This window comes from Emys orbicularis, chromosome 11, assembly GCF_028017835.1.
Source record: "Emys orbicularis isolate rEmyOrb1 chromosome 11, rEmyOrb1.hap1, whole genome shotgun sequence".
Taxonomy (NCBI): Eukaryota; Metazoa; Chordata; order Testudines; family Emydidae; genus Emys; species Emys orbicularis.
The window spans coordinates 20,377,104-20,399,794 of NC_088693.1; the positions used below are offsets into that span (position 1 = coordinate 20,377,104).

At 40.5% G+C, this 22,691-nt stretch overlaps 1 protein-coding gene across 1 annotated transcript in view; it reads right to left on the minus strand.

The window, feature by feature from the left end:
- Positions 1-15,951: 15,951 nt before the first annotated feature.
- Positions 15,952-22,691, minus strand: part of LOC135885737 (von Willebrand factor D and EGF domain-containing protein-like) — a 253,396-nt gene continuing 246,656 nt past the window's right edge. The window contains exons 29-30 of the mRNA XM_065413644.1: positions 21,645-21,742; positions 15,952-16,015 (exon numbers count right to left, since the gene is read on the minus strand). Coding sequence (XP_065269716.1) covers positions 16,001-16,015; positions 21,645-21,742 — 113 coding nt within the window. The 3' untranslated portion in view covers positions 15,952-16,000. The remainder of the gene's footprint in view (positions 16,016-21,644; positions 21,743-22,691) is intronic.

Here is a 22,691-nt window from a genome sequence, read left to right on the forward strand (position 1 = left end):
AACATGGTAATTATGAGTGGTGTCATTCTTGTTGTGAAAGAATTCTTTGAGACGGAGATGGCATCCTACACATTCCTATCACAACATGTGGTACACCTCATCCAGTGCACTAAATGTCCCAGCAACAGTTAGGTGGGTGAAATCAGACAGTCACTATGCTCTTAAATGAACTCACACAGAAGTTCTCTCTCTAATATCCTGGGACTGACATGGCTACAACTATATTACATATAACTCAAGAACACACCCTTTTCCCCCCTAGTGAAGACAAGACTTTAAAGTTTGCATTAGAGGGGCATGAGAGGGCTCCATTCCCTCCCCCTCCCCCCAGCGTTTTGTAATAGCCAGTCATGGACTTGAGAAACATGCTGTAGCTAAAGGTTTCTTCCCTCACACTCACTGTGCTTCACAGCGTTTTTGCATAGAAAAGCCCCTATACTTCGGCTTTGCTTCCTGGAGCCCTAGGTTTGATAGTAGGATATTGTGTTGTGGGGGAAGCATGTTTATACTTACTGGAAATGTTCTGTGCCTAGCCATATTCTTGTTCTATTGTATTAATTACTACCTGTTATTCAGCTTGTCATCAGTAGAAAGGGTGGTTTCTCTTTCCGTTACAGTGATCCAGCAGTCACCAGACTTTATCAAGATATAATAAGGTGGTGCCAGCTGTTCACATTATCATTAGGAAAGCCAGATGGCCTTTTTGCCTTGTGACCCAAATGGACCTTTTGGTTATGTTGTTAATTCACTTCAATTTTCTACTCATTTTAATAGTTCTAGTGCTATATCTTCAACTACTTCTCTTAGCAGAATGCATTTATTATTTCAACTATTTTTCTCTTAAGAATGTCTGCCAAGTATATACTTAAGTTAGACTAGCAAAAGAGGAGGTTACTCACCCTGTGCAGTAACTGACGTTCTTCGAGATGAGTGTCCCTGTGGGTGCTCCACTTCAGGTCAAGGTGCGTCCCAGTGCCTTCGATAGGAGATTTCTACAGCAGTACCCCTACAGGCTGCTCATGTGCTGTGCCTGCCTCTCGAGCTGTCAGTGTTTGAATAGCACGTGCACAGCCCAGGCTCCTCAGTTCCTTCTCTACAACGGAGTGCATTACGAATTCCAAAGTAGAGGGGAGGAGGGCGGGTAGTGGAGCACCCACAGGGACACTCATCTCGAAGAACGTCAGTTACTGCACAGGGTGAGTAACCTCCTCTTCGAGAGAGAGATGTCCCTGTGGGTGGCTCCACTCCAGGTGACTGAAAAGCACTATCCCTTAGGATGATTGGGACTTTGGATGAGGCAAGAAGGCTGTTGAGAAGACAGCTCTACCCAATCTGGTGTTGGACGCTGCAGTGTGGATCAGAGCATAGTGATTAGCGAAGGTAAGGTTTGATGCCCAGGCAGCTGCTTTGCATATGTCAGACAGTGGGACATTATGGAGAAAGGCCGTGGAGGTGGAGATAGCTCTGGTAGAGTGTATTCTAATTGACGTAGGAGGTTGTATTTGCCTGAGTTGGTAACAAAGGCATATGCAGTCAGCAAACCATTTGGAAAGTCTCTGTGTAGAGATAGCATTTCCTTGTGAGCGCTGAGTAGTAGAGACAAAAAGTCTGGGGGGGGGTTCCCTAAACGGTTTTGTTCTATCCAGGTAAAAGGATAATGCTCTGCAAACATCAAGAGTGTGCATTGTTGATTCAAAGGTGTTAGCGTGAGGTTTTGGGGGAAATGTTGGGAGGTGTATAGGTTCATTGAGGTGAAAGGAAGAGTGTATCTTAGGTAAGACTCTTGGATGCGTGCGGAGTGTGACCTTATCGCGGAAGAACGTGGTATACGGAGGGTCCACCATAAGCGCCCCCATTTCTCCTACTCATCTGGCAGACATGATTGCTATGAGGAAGGCAGTCTTCATGGATAGGTGGAGAAGGGAGCAGGTAGCCATTGGTTCAAAGGGTGTATTCATCAGGGCTTTGAGGACGAGGTGTAAATCCCAAGGTGTAGCAGGTGGTTTCATGTCTGGGTATAACGTCTGGATACCCTTCAGGAACCTTTTGGTGATTGGATGGGCAAAGACCGTTATGTTGTCAATCTTATGATGGAAGGCGGGTGATTGCTGCGAGATGGACCTTGAGTGAGCTCGTAGAGAGGCCAGATGTTGTAAGGTGTAACAGGTAATCCAGTATCAGTGGGAGTGAAGCAGAAACTGGAGAGGTCTGCTTGTTAGCGCACCAAGATGTGAATCTTTTCCATTTATGCAGGTAGGTAGTGCGCATGTTGTGTATTCTGCTGTGTAGCAAGACAGTGCGTACTTGGTCCGAACATGTTAACTCCGCATTAGAGAACCACTGATCAGCCAGGCCCTCAGGTGGAGACGTTGTACGTCGGGGTGAAATAGTTGTCCCCTGCGTTAGGAGGTTGCTGAGTGGGGGAAGGGGAATGGGTGGCTTGACCGACATGCGCAGGAGGAAGGGGTACCACAGTTGTCTGGGCCACGCTGGGGCTATGAGAATTATGTTGGCTCTGTTTGTTCATATCTTCTGAATTACTCTGTGCAACAGAGGCATTGGTGGGAACACATACATGAGAGTTTTGGTCCAAGGGAGCATAAAGGCGTCTCCCCATGAGTGTTTCCCCAGGCCTGATCTGGAGCAGAATGTCAGACATTTTTTATTTGTTGCTGTGGCAAATAGATCCAGTTGGGGATAGCCCCAGGTCTGGAAAATGTTGGAAAGAATGGAGTTGTTGAGTTCCCACTCATGCTGTATGGGGAACGATCGGCTGAGCTCGTCTGCAGTGGTATTCTGAGAACCTGGCAGGTATGAGGCAGAGATATGGATATTGTGTTAAAGCAACCAGTTCCAAAGTTTTACCACCTCTGTGCAAAGGGACTGTGACCGGGCTCCCCCCATCTGTTAACATAAAACATGCACACAATGTTGTCGGTCATGATTCAAATTCGGCGGTTTTGGATGATGGGAAGCAAATGGAAGCAGGCATTGTGTACGGCCCGGAGCTCTAGCAAATTTATGTGAAGCTTGGTTCTGAAGTGGCCCATAGACCCTGAGTGGTGAGGTGGCCGATGTGTGCTCCCCATCCTGTGATGGATGCATCTGTGGTGATGGTAATTGAAGGGGGATCTTGTCGGAAGGGAATCCCGGTGTAGAGATTGATGGGAGAGGTCCACCAGAGAAGTGAGTCCTTGACTTTCTGGGGCATAGTTAGTAACCTGTTTAGCATGTGCCTGTTTGGTTTGTATACCATTGCTAGTGAACCCTGAAGGCATCGCATGTACAGGCGAGCATTTGTGACCACAAATGTGCAAGCAGCCATATGTCCTAAAAGCTGTAGGGAGTCTTGGACTGTGGGCTGGCACGTATCTGGGTAATAAGGATGCCCACTGTGTGGAATCTGTCCTGGGGGAGAGATGCAAGACTGGTGGTGGAATCGAGGTGGGCTCCGATGAAGTCAATTTGTTGGGTAGGTTGTAAGGTAGATTTCGTTTTGTTTATTTGCAAGCCCAAGGTGCGGAAGCAGTGAAGGGTTGCAAGAGTTATGTGGTTCACTTCTAACTGAGTGGGAAACTTGAGGAGACAGTCGTCCAGGTAAGAAAATACGAGGATTCCTTTTTTCCTTAGATGTGCTATTACAACTGCTAGTACCTTGGAGAAGACACGTGGTGTGGTGGAGAGGCCAAATGGGAGGACTCTGTATTGGTAGTGTTGTGCTCCCACAGCAAACCTGAGGAAACGTCGATGGACAGAGTGGATAGAGACATGGAAATATACGTCTTGGAGGTCGAGGGTTGAAAACCAATCTTGCTCCAGCGTCAGAATTATCATTGGGAGAGTAACAATCTGGAATTTCTGTTTCTTTACGAACTTGTTCGAACGTCGAAGATCAAGCATAGGGCGCCAACTGCCCTTTTTCTTTTCCGTCAAGAAGTAGTGGGAGTAAAACTCTTTCCCTCTGTGTTGAGGGGGTACCTCCTCTATTGCTCTGAGATGTTGTACCTCCTGACAGACCAATTGTTCGTGAGGGGGGTCCCTGAAGAGCGACGGGGTGGGAGGGTGGGTGGGTGTTAAGGAGAGGAAGGGGATGGCATAACCCAATTTGATAATTTCCAGGACCCATCTGTCCGTAGTGACGGTTTTCCAGTTGGCCAGGAACGGACGCAAACAGTGTCCAAAAAAATGGTTGGTAGGATTTGGCACTGGAGAGGGTGTGAGGTTTTCTATAATCTCGACCAAGACTTCAAATTTGTTTGTTTGGGTTAGGAGGATGGATCGCCGTTGTTAGCGGAGGGTGACATCATTAGTTCCTGGGCCTGTGTCATTGTTGTTGTTGCATATCATAGTGTCTGAAAGGTGGATGTTGTGCAAAGGTATGGCAACGCGGCCATTGGTATGGCTGATATCTATATTGTCTCTTCTTTGAGGCAGGTGTTTGGATGCCTAAGGATTGGAGTGTGGCACGGGAGTCCTTCATGGAGTGAAGGACTTCATTGGTTGTAGAGGCGAAGAGCTTGTCTCCATCGAAAGGGAGATCTTCAACCATATTCTGTGTCTCCTTCGGAAAGGAGGAAGAAGCAAGCCATGAGGCCCGCCGCATGACGATGGCCAGGGCTGTGGATCTGGCCGCTGCGTCCGCAGCATCGAGGGCAGTTTGAAGAGCTATGCGGGAGATCAATTGGCCCTCAGACACCACAGCTTTAAATTGTTATCTTTGTCTGAAGGAATGGAGCGGAAGTGTTGGTATTTGTTTTTCTGATTGGCCACGTCAACCACTAGCGAATTAGGTGAGCGGTGTGTAAATAGAAACTCAGAACCTTTAGATGGGACAAAATATTTGTGGTCTAATCTCTTGTTAGTGGGTGTTATTGTAGCTGGGGTCTGCCAAATAGCTTTAGCAGGTTCCATAATGGCCCCATTAATTGGTAGGGCTATTTTGGAGGAGGTCGTAGCTTGCAGGATGTCGGTAAGCTCGTGGTGTGTTTCAGGTACCTCCTCCAAGGTAATCTTGAGCTCTTCTGCTACTCTCTGAAACATCTCTTGAAAGTGAGCGAGCTCATCATTAGTGGGATGTGGTGGGGGTACCAGGACATCTTGTGGTGTTATCGCTATAGAAGAGGTGTGTGGGGCAGTGTCTTCTATAGGTCTTATCTGGGTTTCAGTGTAAGCAGGCAGCGGGAAGGGTCTGACAGCTTTCCTCTGGGCAGCCTGTGGAAGACCTGAGTGTGGTGTGGTGTAGGTCCATGGACCCCAGTGTGGCCATTGCGGGGGGCATAGGTGGTCCCATCCAGGGATTGCCATACCAGTGTGGACAGCCTTGAGGATATGGAGATTGTGCTGTAATGAGTCTCCCAGTTGTAGGTAACTGAATTTGGGGAGAGTATTGAGTGGAAAACATCTGGTCATCATATTCCTCTTCCTCTTCTCCCACACTTCATTAGAGGGGCTTGAAGTGGTAGGGGAGTACTGAAGGTAGGGTGCTAAAGATCTCAGTGATAGACCGGTGCCTGACCAGGAGTCGGTGCTGGTGTAGCTGGTGGAGGCAGAGTCTGCTGGGGCATCTGCTGGCACATCGAAGGGTGTCCCAGGGGCGCAAGCTGGCTCTGCGGAGTAGGAGCCCCTGAGGGTAGGCACTGCAAGGGAGGCTGAAGCAGGGCTGCCCGGGGGGGGGGGGAGGGCAAGTGGGGCAATTTGCCCCAGGCCCCGCAGGGGCCCCCACAAGAATATAGTATTCTATAGTATTGCAACTTTTTTTTATGGAAGGGGCCCCCGAAATTGCTTTGCCCCAGGCCCCCTGAATCCTCTGGGCGGCCCTGCAGGACTTGCCCACATTCATCCTTCTCTCTTGCACTTCTAAGCTCAAGGTGAGATAGTCTGGAGATGTGGCCTATCTGAAGAAAAGACCCAACTTGTACTTGTTCTGTGCCCATACCTGCTGACTTAAGAAAATGCAATGAAACAAGGGGTGTCAAAGCTCAGTAAAAAATACACAGGACCCAGTTGGTTAAAGGGCTTTATATGCTAATGTGAGGGCTATACCCACAGCTGATGAAAATTGACTTCGGTGGAGTTATGATGATTTATACCAGCTGACGGTCTGGCCTTCAATCTTAATTTTGGTGCATTCTCCTACCAGCAGCCAGTGGCTGAGAGTGAAGCAGCAGGCAAGCAGAGTCTCTTTTGTCTGCCCTTTAATGTGCCTTGTAAAATCTTAGAAAATTCCCTATTGGATCTCCCTGTTAACACAAGCTATTGTTTCCATGGAAAATAATGTCCTACAGTCAAATTAACTTGCACTGAGATGCCTTAATGAAGCTTCATTATTAAGCCATTTCCATGATATTTGAATTATATACAAATGTAAACAAAAACATGCAGTCCTTCCTGAGAGGAGGTTTGACCAGACTGAAGGCTTCAATCTATGTTTTGATGACAAGAAAAACAGGTTGGGTTAATTTCTACAGCCACTTCTATTAGAACTTTTCTGTCTGGGTAGTTCCATTCCTTAGAAAATGAGAATATTACATCTCTCCATAAATATTTTATGAACTATAATGTCATCACTCTTAAAAATAAAATATTAAACATTGTAAATGATATTTGACCTCTAATATATTTTTTTTACAGGCTCAAAAACCACTCTGATTTAAAATGGTTTCCTGCTATGAATATTTTTTTAAAAAAAGAAAGGAGAAATACAGCGTGGCATTTGTTTCAAATTTCAGTTTGAAACAGGAATTGACAATAAAGTGTATAGTCCATAATTAGCACCATGTCTTAGTCAGTATCCTCTCAACATTGTAGGCAGGGTGCCAGATATGTTTTCATCCTTTGAGTTACATATTAGAAATCATGTTGGAACTATGGAAAATGTATTGCTGTGACATCTGCAGACATTTTCAAAATATACTCCAATAGTTTCACTTATGGTTTTTGTAAGGCTATTTTTAAAATGTGTTCTTACAGTTGTCAGCTGAACACTGGTACTATATCTCTGAAAACAAGGATGAAATGAATTCATTAGGCAGAACTGCTATATTTTTCCCAAAATTGTTTTGAATAGTTGAATAATTGAAGCTGACCTGTTGCTCCCAGTTATTCAAGAATATGACTATTCTAGATATGGAAATAGGCCCATTAATCCTCTTTGACTTCAAGGGGAGCATGATTGATGCTCTGTGGCATAACTACTTCTGAGAACAATGTCTGACTCTAGGGCTCTGGTTCTGCAATCAGATCTTGAAGCATGGACCACTGCACCCATGCAGAGTCTCTGCTGACTTTAGTGGGGCTCTGAGCTGAGTAGTGCATCTACGATAGACAATCTGATGCAGAATCAGAGCCTTGTTGTGTCGTCCTCCATTGCAGCTAATACTAAGAAGTCCAACAATATGGACTTCTTATTGCTCCGTGCAATCCTATCTCTGGGACGCTTTAAATTGCAATTTGATTTGTGTCTGAATTGATCTGGAGATGGGAGGAATTTCTCTGCTTCTGGTGGCTTTTTCAACAGACAGGTTTGGTTGAAGAAAGGAAGGAACTAAAAGTAAGCGAAAAGTTACGTGCACAATGTTTTTTTCTTTTTACACAAGGGTCAGTTTCTCTTCTTGGTTACCTCAATGTAAATCTGGAATAACTGCACTGAATTTAGTCTGGATTTACATGGGTATAATAAAAGAATTTGACCCCAAAGCGTGGCTAGCCAGATGTGGAATAAACACTAGGTATATTTAATGATCAGTTTTCAAATAAATGCATTAATTGGTGTGTACATTCAGTCCTCACACCAACTTAAATATGTCATCAATTACAGTTTTGTTGTTAAGGGGATTTAGTGTTTATTATAGTTGCTGGCTTGACTGCTCTGGAGACACTGTAAGGAGCAATCATTACGCATTTAAGAGCTGTATATGATCATGTACCCAAAAATATCCTTATAATCATTTCACAATTTGATATCTGAGAGGTTGTGATGAACAAAAAGGCAAACAGTACTGTTAAACAGACCATGTTTACAATGTAACGTTTCAGAGGCATTAAAAGGACACTGCTGTGTTAATAATTTTTTTTAAATACCTGTTTGACAGATGATTTGACAGATAATTTCTTAGATTTGTAAATCTAACGGACTTTCCTCTATTCATGCCACTTGTTTGTTTTCTCTCATTTTGGGTAATTTAATTCACAGCATATCAGTTTCACTTTTGTTTGATGCTGGCTTCTAGTCCATTTCATGTTTTCATGCCCTCCCTCTGAGCTTCAGTGTTTGGGTTGGAAACTGTGTAAGAATTTTACGTTTTTTAAAATGGTCTTGAATTTAAAAAAAGAGAAGAAATCTTGCAAACATTTCAATAGCATAGTTTTAGATTTGTAAAACCTAACTTTTACAAAACCTAAATTTGGGGTTAAATTTGACTTGACAGCGTCTCTTTAAATTATAGATGGCCTTACCTGTAGATTGCTCATTAAAATAAGTGCACTGGGCCAGGTTAATATCCATTCAAATTTGTATTCCACCAGCAGTTTATTTGTAGCAGAAGAGAAGGAAAGCAAATAGTCTTTTTACCGAGGTTTTTAATGGAATTTTATTTAGCTTTACAAAATTACACCAAGATTTATACAAAATAAAAATACTCTACCATACAAACTAACAATGGGTTAAATTCAATAGCAATAGTATTGTTCAGTTAAAAATACATGGAAAAAGGAATGCAAATCCTGGTCTAGAACAGGGCAAATGGTGATCTCAGCTGGTGTAAATCATAAACTTCACCCCTAAAGGCAATGGAGTTACTCTGGATTTACATTGGGGTAACTGCAAGCCCAATCTGGCCCAAAATAATTACCTTGGTTTAGAAAGTGAAGCAACAAACACCTCCAGTTGTCTCCTAGTAACAAAAAATCCCAGTGCAAATCAAGAAGTTGAAATAAGTTTCCTAAATGGATGTTACAGAATGATGTGAGATCAGACTGAACTAAATATTCAGTATTGTTTAATCATATATTTATGCAGTTTATGCACATAAGAATTTTTCCTTGTTGAACGTCCATTCTCTCTTCCAGGGAGAGTTCATTTGTTTATTCTTGCACTTAAACTCATGATTCAGTCTACACAGTACCTCATATCATCCTCATGCTTTCTCTTTGTGGAGAATCAGGGAGTTAGATGTATTTTTCATAAATAGCATGTGGTCCTTCATTTACCTGTGTGGTATTATCCTACCTTGCTGCGTAGATTTAAATCAAAGGAAGCTGTAAGGAGGAAACCAACAGGAAATGAAATGATGACAAGAATAAGGTTCTATCATAGACAATGCCAAGGGTCCTTGGGGAAACAATAGGGAAGCTTTTAAATAGGAAATACTGGCAGCCTGATGCCAACTAGGCTGGTAAAGTTTGCTATTTAAGATATTAAAACCTTAAGAATACTAGACTAGACTAGGCAGATAGGAGGGGTTGAGTGGGTTGCCAGCAGTGGCTGGAGGTGAGTTTCTAACAGACAGACAAACTGCAGTTAGCAGGTTGTCTCTCCCAGCACAGAGAAGCTACTGGACTGACTAGAATTTACCAAAGTTTGCAAGGAAAGATAAAGGCTTCTTTTTTATTTTATTACCCCCTCCCCTCTCTCTCTCTTTCCTCCCCTCCCTTCTTTTTTTAAAAAAGAGAAATCAATATTTTGTTTCTATTTCCAACCTACTGTATATAAAATATTCAGTACTGGCCACTGTCTATGCGCCTTTTTTTTTGTTCCAATACAGCCCACTTATTTATGTTACACCAGCCTGAGACGAATCCCTTACCATACGTGTTGCATCATTTAGATAACCGAACACACTCTACCACAACCTTTAAAGCTAGGGCCCTACCAGATTCATGGTCCATTTTGGTCAATTTCATGGTCATAAGAGTTTAGAAATTGTAACTTTCATGATTTCAGCTATTTACATCTGAAATTTCACGATGTTGTAATTGTAGTGGTCCTGACCTAAAAATGAGTTTGTGGGGGGTGGGGGGGAGCAAGGTTACTGTAGAGGGGGGTTGCGGTACTACTACCCTTGCTGATGGTGCTGCCTTCAAAGCTGGGCAGCTGGAGAGTGGCGGCAGCTGGCCGAGAGCCCAGCTCTGAAGGCAGAGCTGCAGCCAGCAGCAGCACAGAAGTAAGATGGCATGGTATGATATTGCCACCCTTATTTCTGCGCTGCTGCTGGAGGAGTGCTGCCTTCAGAGCTGGGCATCCAGCCAACAGCTGCCGATCTCCGGCCACCCAGCTCTGAAGGCAGCGCAGAAGTAAGGGTGGCAGTACCGCGACCCCCCTACAACTCCCTTTTGGGTCAGGACCCCCAATCTGAGAAATGCTGGTCTCTCCCATAAAATCTGTATAGTTTAGGGTAAAAGCACAAAAAAGACCAGATTTCACGGGGGGAGACCAGATTTCACAGTCCATGACACGTTTTTCATGGCCGTGAATTTGGTAAGGCCCTACTTATAGCCACAGTCTTCAAAAACACATCTATTTATCTGATAACTTATACCTCATCATTGTTGTATTTTAGGCTCGTAAGTATTTAAAAATAGAAGTAGCAATAATAATTTCTTTACTACTTCTCAGGTGAAATAGCTCGTTTAGTTCACAGATGTATTGTCCGTTTGCTGGTTTATATTTAGGTGTGTTGAGTATGAAGGGATAGCAAAGTCTAAGTGAGTTTTTCACTGAGTTCTGGAAGTGGGTAATTCTGTGGTCATTCCTATCTCTTGTGGGACTGAATTCCAAAGTCTGTGTCTTGCGCCTGTCAAAGTTCTGTCTCCTGAACTCTTGAGTCTCCTGCTGTTGGGCAACAATTTGATTGCTCCTGTAATGTCGCTGTGATGGGAGGTCATGGCTGCAGAGGGAGAAACAATCTCTTGGCTAACAAGCGGTAATTCTACAAAGGGCTTTGAATAGCGGATCAGATTTTGAACTGGCATCTGCATTAAAGGGGAAAGTAGGGTTCCAGGGTGATGTGATGACAGTGATCTGTGTTGCTAAACAGATGGGCTGCTGCATTTTGAATTAGTAGGAGCTTTTTCAGGGCACCTGGTTTAATTCCTAGATAAGATTTAAAATCATCAAGTTTGGTGGTCATGAATACATGGATGTTCTTGTCTGGAATAACAGGTATATTCCTAACATTAAAATGCAGCTATCAATATCAGAAACCTACTATAGAATATAGGTGCAACACAGTGCTTTTGTATAAGGTAGTCTAGTTCCACCATGCTATTATGACAAATCTGCCTTGCACCTGACATACTTCTAGGGCGCTAACAATCTGACAAATCTATCATGGATAATGCATTCTGAAAGCTGCTTCACGGGGAGAGAAAAGCAGAGAATAAGTGCAGCCCACTGGCATGTTTCTTTCCCCCTGAGGTGCTAAGGCAAATTGAGCAAAACTCTCTGGATTACACTGGCAAACTATTCACAGCAGTTGTTCAGCTGCTGGGGGATGATATTATTATGGCAAAGGTGCTAATGAAATGCATGGTTTGAATGATTGATACAAGTCCTCAATAGGAAACTAAATAAGGGCTTGATCCTGTCCCATTGCAACCAATTGCAAAACTCTCATTGACTTCAATCGGCGTAGGATCAAGAGTTAAACATATTGAATAGAGCTGGTCTAAATTTTTCATTTCACATTATTACATAAAAATGGCCTCTTTTGAAAACGTTTTTCTTGTTCTGTGTTTTGTACAGCACCTTGCACAATGGTGTTCTGGTCCATGGCTGGCGCTCCTAGGTATTAATGCAATACAAATAATAACTGATGTTGGAAGTGATAGCTTTGTACAACATATAAAACTACGGAGTTCAAACTAGTATCCCAAAGGGTATAGTTGTAGTCTTAAAAGTACATACTGTATTATGCACACTATAGGTATTATAATGGCCCTGGTCCTACTCCGATTGATATTAATGGCAAAAAATTCATTGACCATAATGGTACAGGATCAGGCCAATAGAGAATTAACTTAGTAAGGAAAGACCTGCTTTTCTGTGTTAGTAGCTAAATAATCTAAATCTAAAATAGCTTTCTGTATAACTTGTGTATAATTAAGCATCTTTACTTTGGGATGTGGTGTGGCTTAGGGTATTGGCACAGAACCTTTCAGTAGGTCATCGGTTTGAAACTAGCCCAAATCTGTACTCATTTTTAATTCATCATCTGTTAGCTTTCCAATGTTCTATGTGGAGTAGGTTTTCAACAGAAAGACCAAGCATAAAATGAGCATGGAGATTGGATTATACCTCTCACCACTCTGGATGGTCTTGCTAGGACAATATCAGTGTCCCCAATTGCATTGCCCATACTGTACCTGGTCTATGGATAAATAGAGGAATTCTGTCTGCAACCTCTCAATATGGCACTTTTCAGGAGCATGAATCAGTTTATTCTAAAATATTCAAATGCTGTATCTGAATTCCTAGCACTTTCTACTGGGAGTAGAATTGCTTATTTCAATACTTATTGAATTTCTTAATTCTAAAAAGGCTAAAATATAAATGGTAGGTAATAGTGATACTCTTTCCTTCTGATATACCAGTTAGTATGATCATATTTCTCCACTAAGATTTTGCTTTATTTTTCTCCCCTATTGAATATTTCTTTTCTCAGAGATTCTGAATTAATTTGTTTCTAAGACAAAAATAGTTTGGACGTGTGTGTGTGTGTCTGAGAAACTATTTTAAAGTTTTAGTTAAGAATAATGATAGAGACATGGGATAAAGAAGATTAACTCCTCTATCTCTTACTGCTACCCCTCTTCCCCCAAAAATTGGATTTTAATTTTTTTTTAAGACTACAATATTGAGAAGTTATAGGGAAACTAGCTAGGGGTCTGAAGAGTTGAGACATCCAGATAAATGGATATAGAGGGTTTGAGAGTGAATTTGAACTCCTAATGAAGCACACTGAAAGACGATTAATGATGAGTAAAAAGCAACTAACTAATGGTTCTACTATTTGTTTTAATTACTCCCACACAAGACAGTTATGAACAATTTATTTTATTTGGACTTTATGTACTGTGGTTTTAAAATGATTTTGAAGTAAGTCTCCACAACATGCAAAGTACTGGAAGGCATCAAGATGATATGCTAAAAAATAAGTTATTTATACAGTGCCTGTCCCTGCCTTGCATTACTTATAGTCTAATCTGGACACAGTAAAGCCAGGGATGACAATAAGCACAGAGTGGTGTATATGTTTGGAATAAGGTTTGGAATAGTAAGATCCTGCATTGGCAGGGAGATGGACTGGAGGGTTGAGCAGCTTAGCTACCTATCTGGCCAGAGAGTCTGGAAGCCCTTGGGTCCCTAGCAGTCTGCAGGGCTGTGCTGCCCCTGAACCATATACCCTGGAAGCTAAGGCAGCTGTGATATTGAACTGCTTGTCAGTTTCATGGCTGCTGTTCAGTGGTCACTGGCAGTGAAATTGATAAGAATCATGTCAGTTTCAGTCAACTGCTGTTCTGGGGAGCATATTTCCTTTCAGAAACACCATGTGTCAATGATTTTGAAATGAAAAATGTATAGACTGTTAGGCTGAGCTGATGTATAGATTACCGATGGTTAAGTGGTGAAAGAGCTAGTTAATGAACTGGGTGGGCTGTGCTACTACCAACAATTGTATGTGCTTCATGATTCTGCACAAGCTGTTGCTGGAGATGCAAAGACGTTCTGCTAACTGCTCAATTTCTACTATTCTGAAGATAAATGAAGATGTACATGGTCTTAAGTAGCCTTTTCTAAAAATGCATTGAGATGCACTGAGGCATTGCAATCTGTTTTAAATTGCCAAATCCAATCTTGGCAAGGACTTTCGGTTCATTAGCACTGTCTATCATAGGTATTATGGAGGCAAGGTAATGGAAATCCTTCTCTTATTGATTAGGGCGATAGTTGAAAAAAAGGCATAATTGCCACCCTCAGTTTAAACTTGTAGATACCCTCTGGTGCCAACATTCTGCCTTAGTATTAATGTCTTCCTGGAACTGTTGAAGTGAACTCTCAAAGCTTAATCTGAGATTAGCAACACCTAACTATGAACCTAGCTCACCATGGAGCTAAGATTCTCCCCACCCCCACCCCGCCGCCTTTTTTAATACCTCCATTAATGGTGCAGACTGTTAGTGAGTCTAACATCATTATTCATCTCTGTCTATCTAATAGAAAACTTTTAATGCTCGTGTCAGTTTAGTCATCTTTTGCATTCCCCATGCAAAACTGTTTACATCAGTAGTTCATAATAACTGAATACAAATATTGTAGAAAGGTAAGGAATAAAGACAATTTATTTGAAAAAACGAGTATGGGTATGTTTAAATGCGCTTGTTTATATACAATAGTTGGTGTAGAAAGAAACAAATATATGCTACCCCTAAGTAACTGGCCAGTGGGGGAGAATCTTTCTGCGGGGTTACAATGCCAGCAGCATTTCCAAGCAGGAAACATCTAGTCTGAAATGTTGGAGGACAACACAATCTATATTTTAAATTTTACAAGATTACAGTTAAGTCTTGTTTTTTATGTAAAAATTCTAAATCAAATCTTCAGTGTTTTTTTTATGTAAAATACCCACAGATCAGATCTATTTACTGCTGCAAGAAAAACGAAGGGATCAAAGGATTTTCTCAGATGAGTACAACCATTAAAGTCACTATTAAGTGAAGAAGGCAACACCAAAATTCCCATGTACAACTTTGTCAAGCACCTAGATCCTGTTCAACAGTATATCTGATTATTCTACCAAGACTTGAAGAGCGAGTGTGGGGTATCCCAATTTCATCCTCAGAGTTATTGTGCAGTACCTGAGACTGTCATAGTTAACATTTGTTAACTATTTTTGCAAGCGAACATATAGCCTGAGCATCTGTGTCCTTGTTTCTGGCTGTTGCTTCCACCAGTGTTAGTAATGTTGGCAATGCTAAAATAGAGAGAGCTACAGGCAGCTGTTGGCATTTTAACCACTTTGTTGTCTAATTCCATTTGATGGCACAGCACTGGAGGTATTTTTAAAGGTATTTTAAATACCCTTTGAAGGTATTTAGGTTCCTAGTAGGATTTTCAGCATCTAACTCCTTGGGTGCTTTAGAAAATCCCATTAGTTGCCTATCTGCATCTTTAGGTATCTAAATGCTTCTAAATTAGCAGTGGGTACCTGGAGCCTTATCTATATTAGCACATCTACTGCTGGAGGAGCTTCACTGGTGGAGAAAATTTGGGAAATTTTAAGGTTGGGGAGGGGAGTCTAGTGAAGTCTAAAAATCAACATTCCAACAGATACTACAAAGTTACTGTCTATTCTGAGAACAGTGGGAAACAAAGTCCAATATCTCAAATAGATGCTGGCACTTTTTTGGCAATCATTGGGCAGTTACCCACTCCTTTGCTTAGCAAGCCCCCAGTTAGCCATGTTTATCTAGGTGATATTACAATCTGGAGCTAGTTCAGGAAAGCAATTCAACATTACTATGACCTCTCCTGTACTCATGTTTATAACATTTTTTCAGTAAAAGCAATCTCTAAATTATTCATTCTTCTCAGAAAAGTGAATAAACAATCTGATTTAAAAATATAAAAAGAATGAGGCAACTGATTACTTCCAAACTTTAACAACAACAAAATAACACAAAGTAAAGTGTCTTTTCTATAATGATCCACATTTCATTATAAAATTTGGCTCTTGTAGGAAGCAAGTACTTAAGGTAGTGACACTACAGCTATAGAAATATGGATTTGAGCATTGCCACAGCACATAACTTTGCAAAAGTAAGTAAATCTCTTGGTGTATGCTCTGGAATCCATTATTCCTCATCACGACTATATGAGGCAGGAGGGAGAGCATTAGCAATTTCTTCACACTGCATCTTCAGCCAGCCCAAAAGAAAAACGTGCACAGTGCCAGATTACTAGCATCCAAGTGATTGTCTTCATTGTCCTTCTGTTATGTTATCTTCATTCTATTGGGATCTGCAAAACAGAAATGAGTATTCATCTGCTTAAGAGACTATGTAAGAAACAGCCTTGTGCATGTGGTGTCACGAAACAAGTTTAATATGAAAATGTCCAAATGATTTGTTGTAGCTGCCTTATTTCCTTCAGAATTTTTTATGTAATTATGGCAAACCCACTATCCACATTTTTCACAATTTGACCCAAGCAGCGAAAGTGTTTATTAAACTTAGTAATACACAAGTAATGAAGAACATGATTCTGAAAGGAATTAAGCAATGAAGTGATGAACGGAACTGTTTCCAAAGCATGCACATAAAGTGATATCATCTAGCTGAGGCTGATTTCTTCTCCATCACTTCAATAGGAAAATAGCTATATTGCTAAAATGGTTCGGCTTAGGCTCTATTATTTGCAGTGGCACTTGACAGTTATGGAGTTGGAATTCAATTTCTTTCTTCTAAAGCAGGTGTGTCTACAAAACCACTGTGCTATTTCCATATAATGCATGGAGATTGTTGGCTCCTTGCCCATAGGTGTTTCAGGGCACTTAACCTCTGCAGTGTGAAAACGGGATATCAGTGAATAGCATCTTAGTTTAAGTATACTTGAGTGAATATTCTTGATCCCCAAACAAGATAATAGATAATGTGAAAAGCTTTATTTTATGCTAATGCATACATTCAAGTACCCATTTTGAAAGGACAGTTTTATGGAAGTCCACGTTACATAGCACATAAAGATTTTGACATTAATTTATTACTCAGGACAGGAGGAAAGGTGCTCTTTCATCTTGCTGTATCTCTGTTTGATCATGTTAACCTTGATATTAGCATCATATCCATGTTTGATTCTAAAATACTGTTCCTTAGGTTCCAATAGTGATATTGGTTTGCAGTGGTTTATTTATGAATAGTGCATGGTATGCTTTTTGTTTTAAATTACAGGAAAGATGATATCCACAAGTGTCTGCTTGAATTTAGGTAGGTTTAGTTGCATAGGTAGTGGGTGGCTAGGGCTAGAGGGGACTCAGTCTTCCCAAGTCTACCAGCCCAGCTCAGCAGGCGAATGCCCCATGTCTGGCATCTCCAGGGCCAGGAAGTGGGTGGGGCAGGAAGAGGGAAGACCCACTTGCACGTGACGCTGTGCCAGGCTCTTACAAGAGCCAATGGGCTGCATGGAGAGCCTGCTTGGCCCAGCCTCATGGAAAAGGAGGCCCTGCTGCCTGCCTCCTTCCTGAAAACATCCCTGAATTCATACTGGGAGCTCATGTTCGAAGACACAGGCCCCACTTTTGAGAGTCAAGCTCCATAGTAACAGACAATGCGGGGCAGGCTCACTCTGCACATGCCAGAGAGCAGAGCTTGACCCTCTAATCCTCTGCCAGACAGAGTGGGCTCCTCCTGCATATACACCAGCATGGGAACCTGCCCACGCCACACAAGAGAGCCATTCTCCATAGAGCTGGGAGCCTGGTCACTAGTTGTTTTACTCTGCCTGTCCAAAGAATATTTTCACCCTCGGCCTATCTTTAATTGGAGTGGGATTTAGTTCTTGCATGAAGAAATTTCCATAGCTATAGGGAAATACTACTTTACAGGAACTTATAGGATGACTACATAAGGTGAGATATTAAAAAATAAATCCAGGTGGAATATTTAAGTCTAACATGCTACAAGGGTCCTATACACCTTAGGCAAAAATGTCCTTGAAGTTGGAATATTTCCTAAGGAGTGCAAAAGTGCTAGGTATTCTTATTACACAATTATCTTTGCAATCACATCAGAAGCACTTTCTGTGAGATTATGGCAGCTGAAGTCAAAACAGCTCAAATAAGAATGTCAGTAAAATCTGTTTACTTCTGCCAGGTTGGAGTGATTTTTGATAGGTGGCAGACACATGGATTACAATTTCCACATGAGTAGTGCTATACTGGTCCCACATAGACTTTAAGGAAGAAGCATAAGAAAAGATGCATCCCTTCATTTGTGGAAGAAGTTGGGCAGTAGTCCAGGGATGGAATAGAATTAACCCTTTTGAAAATTATCTATCTTCCTAAACGTAAATTTAAAAAGAGAATTATTTCAGTCTTCCTCACCCTCTAGTCCTTCATAGGCTTTCACTTTGTCTCTCAACAGCATATTTCTTCAGATATACTTTATGGAGCAACTGTATGTACGCGATAACATGATGAGGTTGCTATAGTAACTTGTTTTTAAATAGCAGGGTAATTACTCTTACAAATTCCCTTGTAACTGACTAGCATATAGTCTAGCACATACAGTATATTTGTAATAGAATAGCACATACATTAAACTTTTCTTTTTTCACATATATTGTTTCCTTTTTATTTGTCAAGTATTTTTGAATATTTCATTTAAAAAAAACTTTACTTTATCCCCTTTCTTGCTTATATACTCCAACAGGTGTATAATGCAGAGTTACTCAGTTACAAGCATCGAAAGTGGGGTTTAATAAGGGTCTATATATCTATATAAATATATATAGAAACTGAAAAAAATATATTATTGACATTCAGTATGTTTTTCACTGAATCCAACAAAGTAGTTTAAAATACCAAAAACTTGTTCTCTTGTATTTTCACTGGATTCATTTTTAGAGAATGAATGGCCAGTTGCTATTCATATAGATTTACAGGTGAATTCAAGTATGGCTCCAGGCTTGTCTTTTTAATTATCATTATTTTCTGCAGTGGGTTAGAATACTGAGCATCTATGTCCCTTTATAATAAATGTATAGGCATTTGGGACATGCGGGTACAATTTAATATAAAAACATTAGTAGAAGGTAACTGGAAACTGCAATATGGAGCTAGATAGTTCTCAGTGTGGAGTCATGTACCATTTATAGCCAAATAGAATCGAGTAGGTTAGCTTTTGTTGATTGGTTATGTACCTATTTAAAAAAACCACGAGGGGGAGGATTTGGAAGACAATAGGTACACTACAAATAAGGCATCTGACACAGCTAATGTAAGCTGCTATTTTTCAGTAAAACTTTCATATGTAACAATGTACGATTGGCTAGGGATTACTTTTGTTTCACCATTACTCTTATGTTTTGCTAAAGTGTGGTGCTAACTGCAAGGATCTCTACTTTGATTATTTTGTTGGGATCACCTCTGCTACCCATAATCAAGCCTATCCCGATGGCTGCTTTATTTTTAAAAGCTAGCAGGAACACTTGTGGTCATGCTAAATTATCTGCATTGACTATTTGCAAGATTCAAATTGAAAATATACAAAAAGGTATAAGAGTGATAATTGTGCTAGCAAATTCATTATTCCTTCAGGAATGCTTTTGGCAAGTTGCTTTTAACAGAACTCCAAAACAAAGTAAACCAAAAATGTCAGAAAAATGAATTGCAATTCACTTGGCAACATAATATGCTAAATTTCATGAAGTGTAGATGATTCTTTAGGAATGCTGACAGCACAAGAGGGAGCTGTAGCTAAGAATACCATGGAGAAAGAGAGCACTGTGTGGTCTGAGAAATGTAGACTATCCTAGTCTTCCAAATGCACTGTCTAAATAAGAGTCTCCTAAGATTCCTTTTGCTTGTGGAAAGGAGCATCTCCGACCAATTATTCTACAGAGATGTCTCTCCTCTTGCACCCTATTTCTATCTTCAAGACAGCTTCTGACCCAGGCTCTGGAAAAGAACTACTAAAATGTAGCATTTGTTCTAACCTTTTGAGAGACTACTTCTAATGGACAATCAGACTGGCAATTAGTTTTAAGTGAGGGAAGTCAATCTTCTAAACTGACTGCCTAGTGATTACCTTACATTTCTTATTCATTCTCCTGTACTAGGCACAAAGAGAGAGATAAGCAGAGACTCAGTTAGATGTAGGGTGACCAGACAGCAAATGTGAAAAATCAGGATGGGGGTGGGGGGTAATAGCCTATATAAGAAAAAGACCCAAAAATTGGGACTGTCCCTATAAAATCAGTACATCTGGTCACCCTAGTTAGATGCAGATGTGTAATTACCAGGAGCCTCGTCATGCAGCTAGTGCTGTGTGAAGAGGCTGTCCAGTAGCAATTTAATCAAGATTTTGTATGCCACCACTATTGTATTGTTTCTGTTATCCAAAAGTCAAAAATGAAAATGTAGCAAAGCACAAGGCTCTGTATATGGGTGTGCAACATTTCTTCCCGCCTATGCTAATAAACAAGTTTATTACTAACAATTCTAATAAAGTTGGATATTGGAGGAAAGGGTCTATTTGGGTTTTGACTATTTTGGTTTCCTGACATATGCTCTGAAACCAGACTCCAATGAACCAGACATTATTAGCACTGACTTTAGGATGCTGGGCTGTAATGAGGCTATTCGATAATAAGGGTGGAGAAAAGCCACTTAAGCCCCTTTCATTTACAACATTTCCATCTTCTGACCAGAACAATGCATCGTCATAGTGCAACAATTGGCAGAGAAATTGGTGGTTTTCATCTTCCTCTGCAGCATGGGGCACGGGTCACTTGCAGGTTTACATTAGGGTAAATGGTGGATTCTCTTTAACTTTAAGTCTTTAAACCATGATTTGAAGACGTCAGTAACTCAGCCAGAGGTTGGGGTCTATTACAGGAGTGGATGGGTGAGGTTCTGTGGCCTGCCGTGTTCAGGAGGTCAGACTAGATAATCATGATGGTCCCTTCTAATCTTAAAGTCTGAGTCTAATTATATATTCTTGCAGAATGGATCATGAAACTCAAGACTGTCTCTCAAATTTAAAAAGGGGTATGTGTATGTCTCCTTTTTTGGGTTCTCCTGCATTATTGAGGATCCCCATAGGGCTTAGAGGTATTGTAGATGGCCTGGTTCTTGTAACCATGTACAGTATGGAAACAATTATAGTAGCTTCTCTTTCTTCCCACACTTATTGTGCTGTGGTTCACTCATATGAAAAATGCATGAACAGTATTTTATTGTTCTTGACTATGATTTGCAACAAAGTTCCACTTTGTGAAGTGGCATATCGTACTGGACATTCATGAACTATAGTGATGTTCTGAAACAAACCTGATGATCCTGGTTTGATACACCAAAAAGGGCATCTCTTGCTGTGCTACCAGAAATCTCTTTGAATATAAACACATGCAGACAATTGATGGAAAAGTCAAAGTAGAATATGAAATAAAGCATTTTAGAAAATGCACAGCATATTCTCCTAAACCACAGCTGACCAGTTGAATAGATTTTATGTACCTAGAAAATTACAATGAACCTCATTCATGTTATCTGTAGCTTCTGATTTTAATGCCAAAATAGAAGCTGTCTTTTAGTATGAGAATGTAACTGTCAAAATGCACAGTTAATGGTAATTCTGAGGTTAAAATCTGATTTTTTAGTACAGAATACTGTATATATGAATAGATGATTATATTTTCTCAGTGTACATTATTTAGCAGTTGAAAATATCTTGATTTTTCCCCAGCTTTTGAATATAAAAATCAAGCTTTCTTTAAAATATTTTAATAACTTTATTCACCTCTTTCATAAAGTTAAAGCTATAAATGAACGTTTTCTCATAAAACTATGTAAAATACTTCAGTTAGACTGAATTCGTCCCCCCCCCCCATCTGACTAGGAGAATTCAGTATTTTTGAATTTGCATGTTACCTTCTTTCTACAGGTTAAACCAGTATATCCACTTCTACAGGCACATACATTTGGTCTTATACACCTGCTTCCAAATAGACACGTCTTCTCACAAAGAGCTACAAATACAATAAAAGATCAAGTTAGTTAAAAATATCCTTGTCGTAAGAATCATAATTAGATTAGGAATACTCTGGCTATTCTTCCCCCTGACCCCAGGCTGTAACAAAGTGAATTTTGATCCAACTTCTGAATTCTGGTGGGAGGAAGGGGGGATTTCTAAATGTCTTCTGGGATTAAGAATTCTTTATCACAGGATTTTTCACATGTATTTTCTTTTGTATTTCTCATCATCTTTTTCTCCTAATCCTACAATAATGATGGGGGAAGAGAGGTCCGTGCCAAGGGAACAATTATTACAGCACAGTGGGGAAATGGATAAATGTAAGACCTAATTTTCAAATCCGGAATACATTGCCGACAGTGATGGTTGGGGTCAAATTTGTGCCAAAAATGATTTTTCTCTTGTTCCAATAGAAGGAAAAATAGCAGCTTTAACATTCTTCCATCTCAAGTCAAAAAAGGATCTTTTAAAATATACAATCCCCCGGGATAGGATATCACAAGGGGAAAAACAACAAGATTGTACAATTTACCGAATTGCATACTGTATAATTTTGGAAACCAGGACTTAAGGACAAATTTCCTGCTTTTGCAGAAACAACTACTTGCAACCCATTCTAAATTTAAAATGTAAGTCAAATTAGAAAAGCATTGTTGGTACTAAGTTATAAGTGCACATCACTTCACTTATAGTACAACCTATTTAAATATATTCAACTAATAAAACAATCTGTTCTTCTTTGTTTAAAGAAAGAATTACCTGATTTCTAGCCTGTTTCCCATCCTAGTTAGCAGCTTGTGCTCCTATGACATTGTTTTGGCAAGGAAAGAAGAAAACAACCACTTCATAAGGAACCACTCCAAGAAGAACACACATGTCATGTTGTTATTTTAATTAGATCTCAGGAGTTAAACTTCCTATCAAATATTGCCAAAATGTTCTGT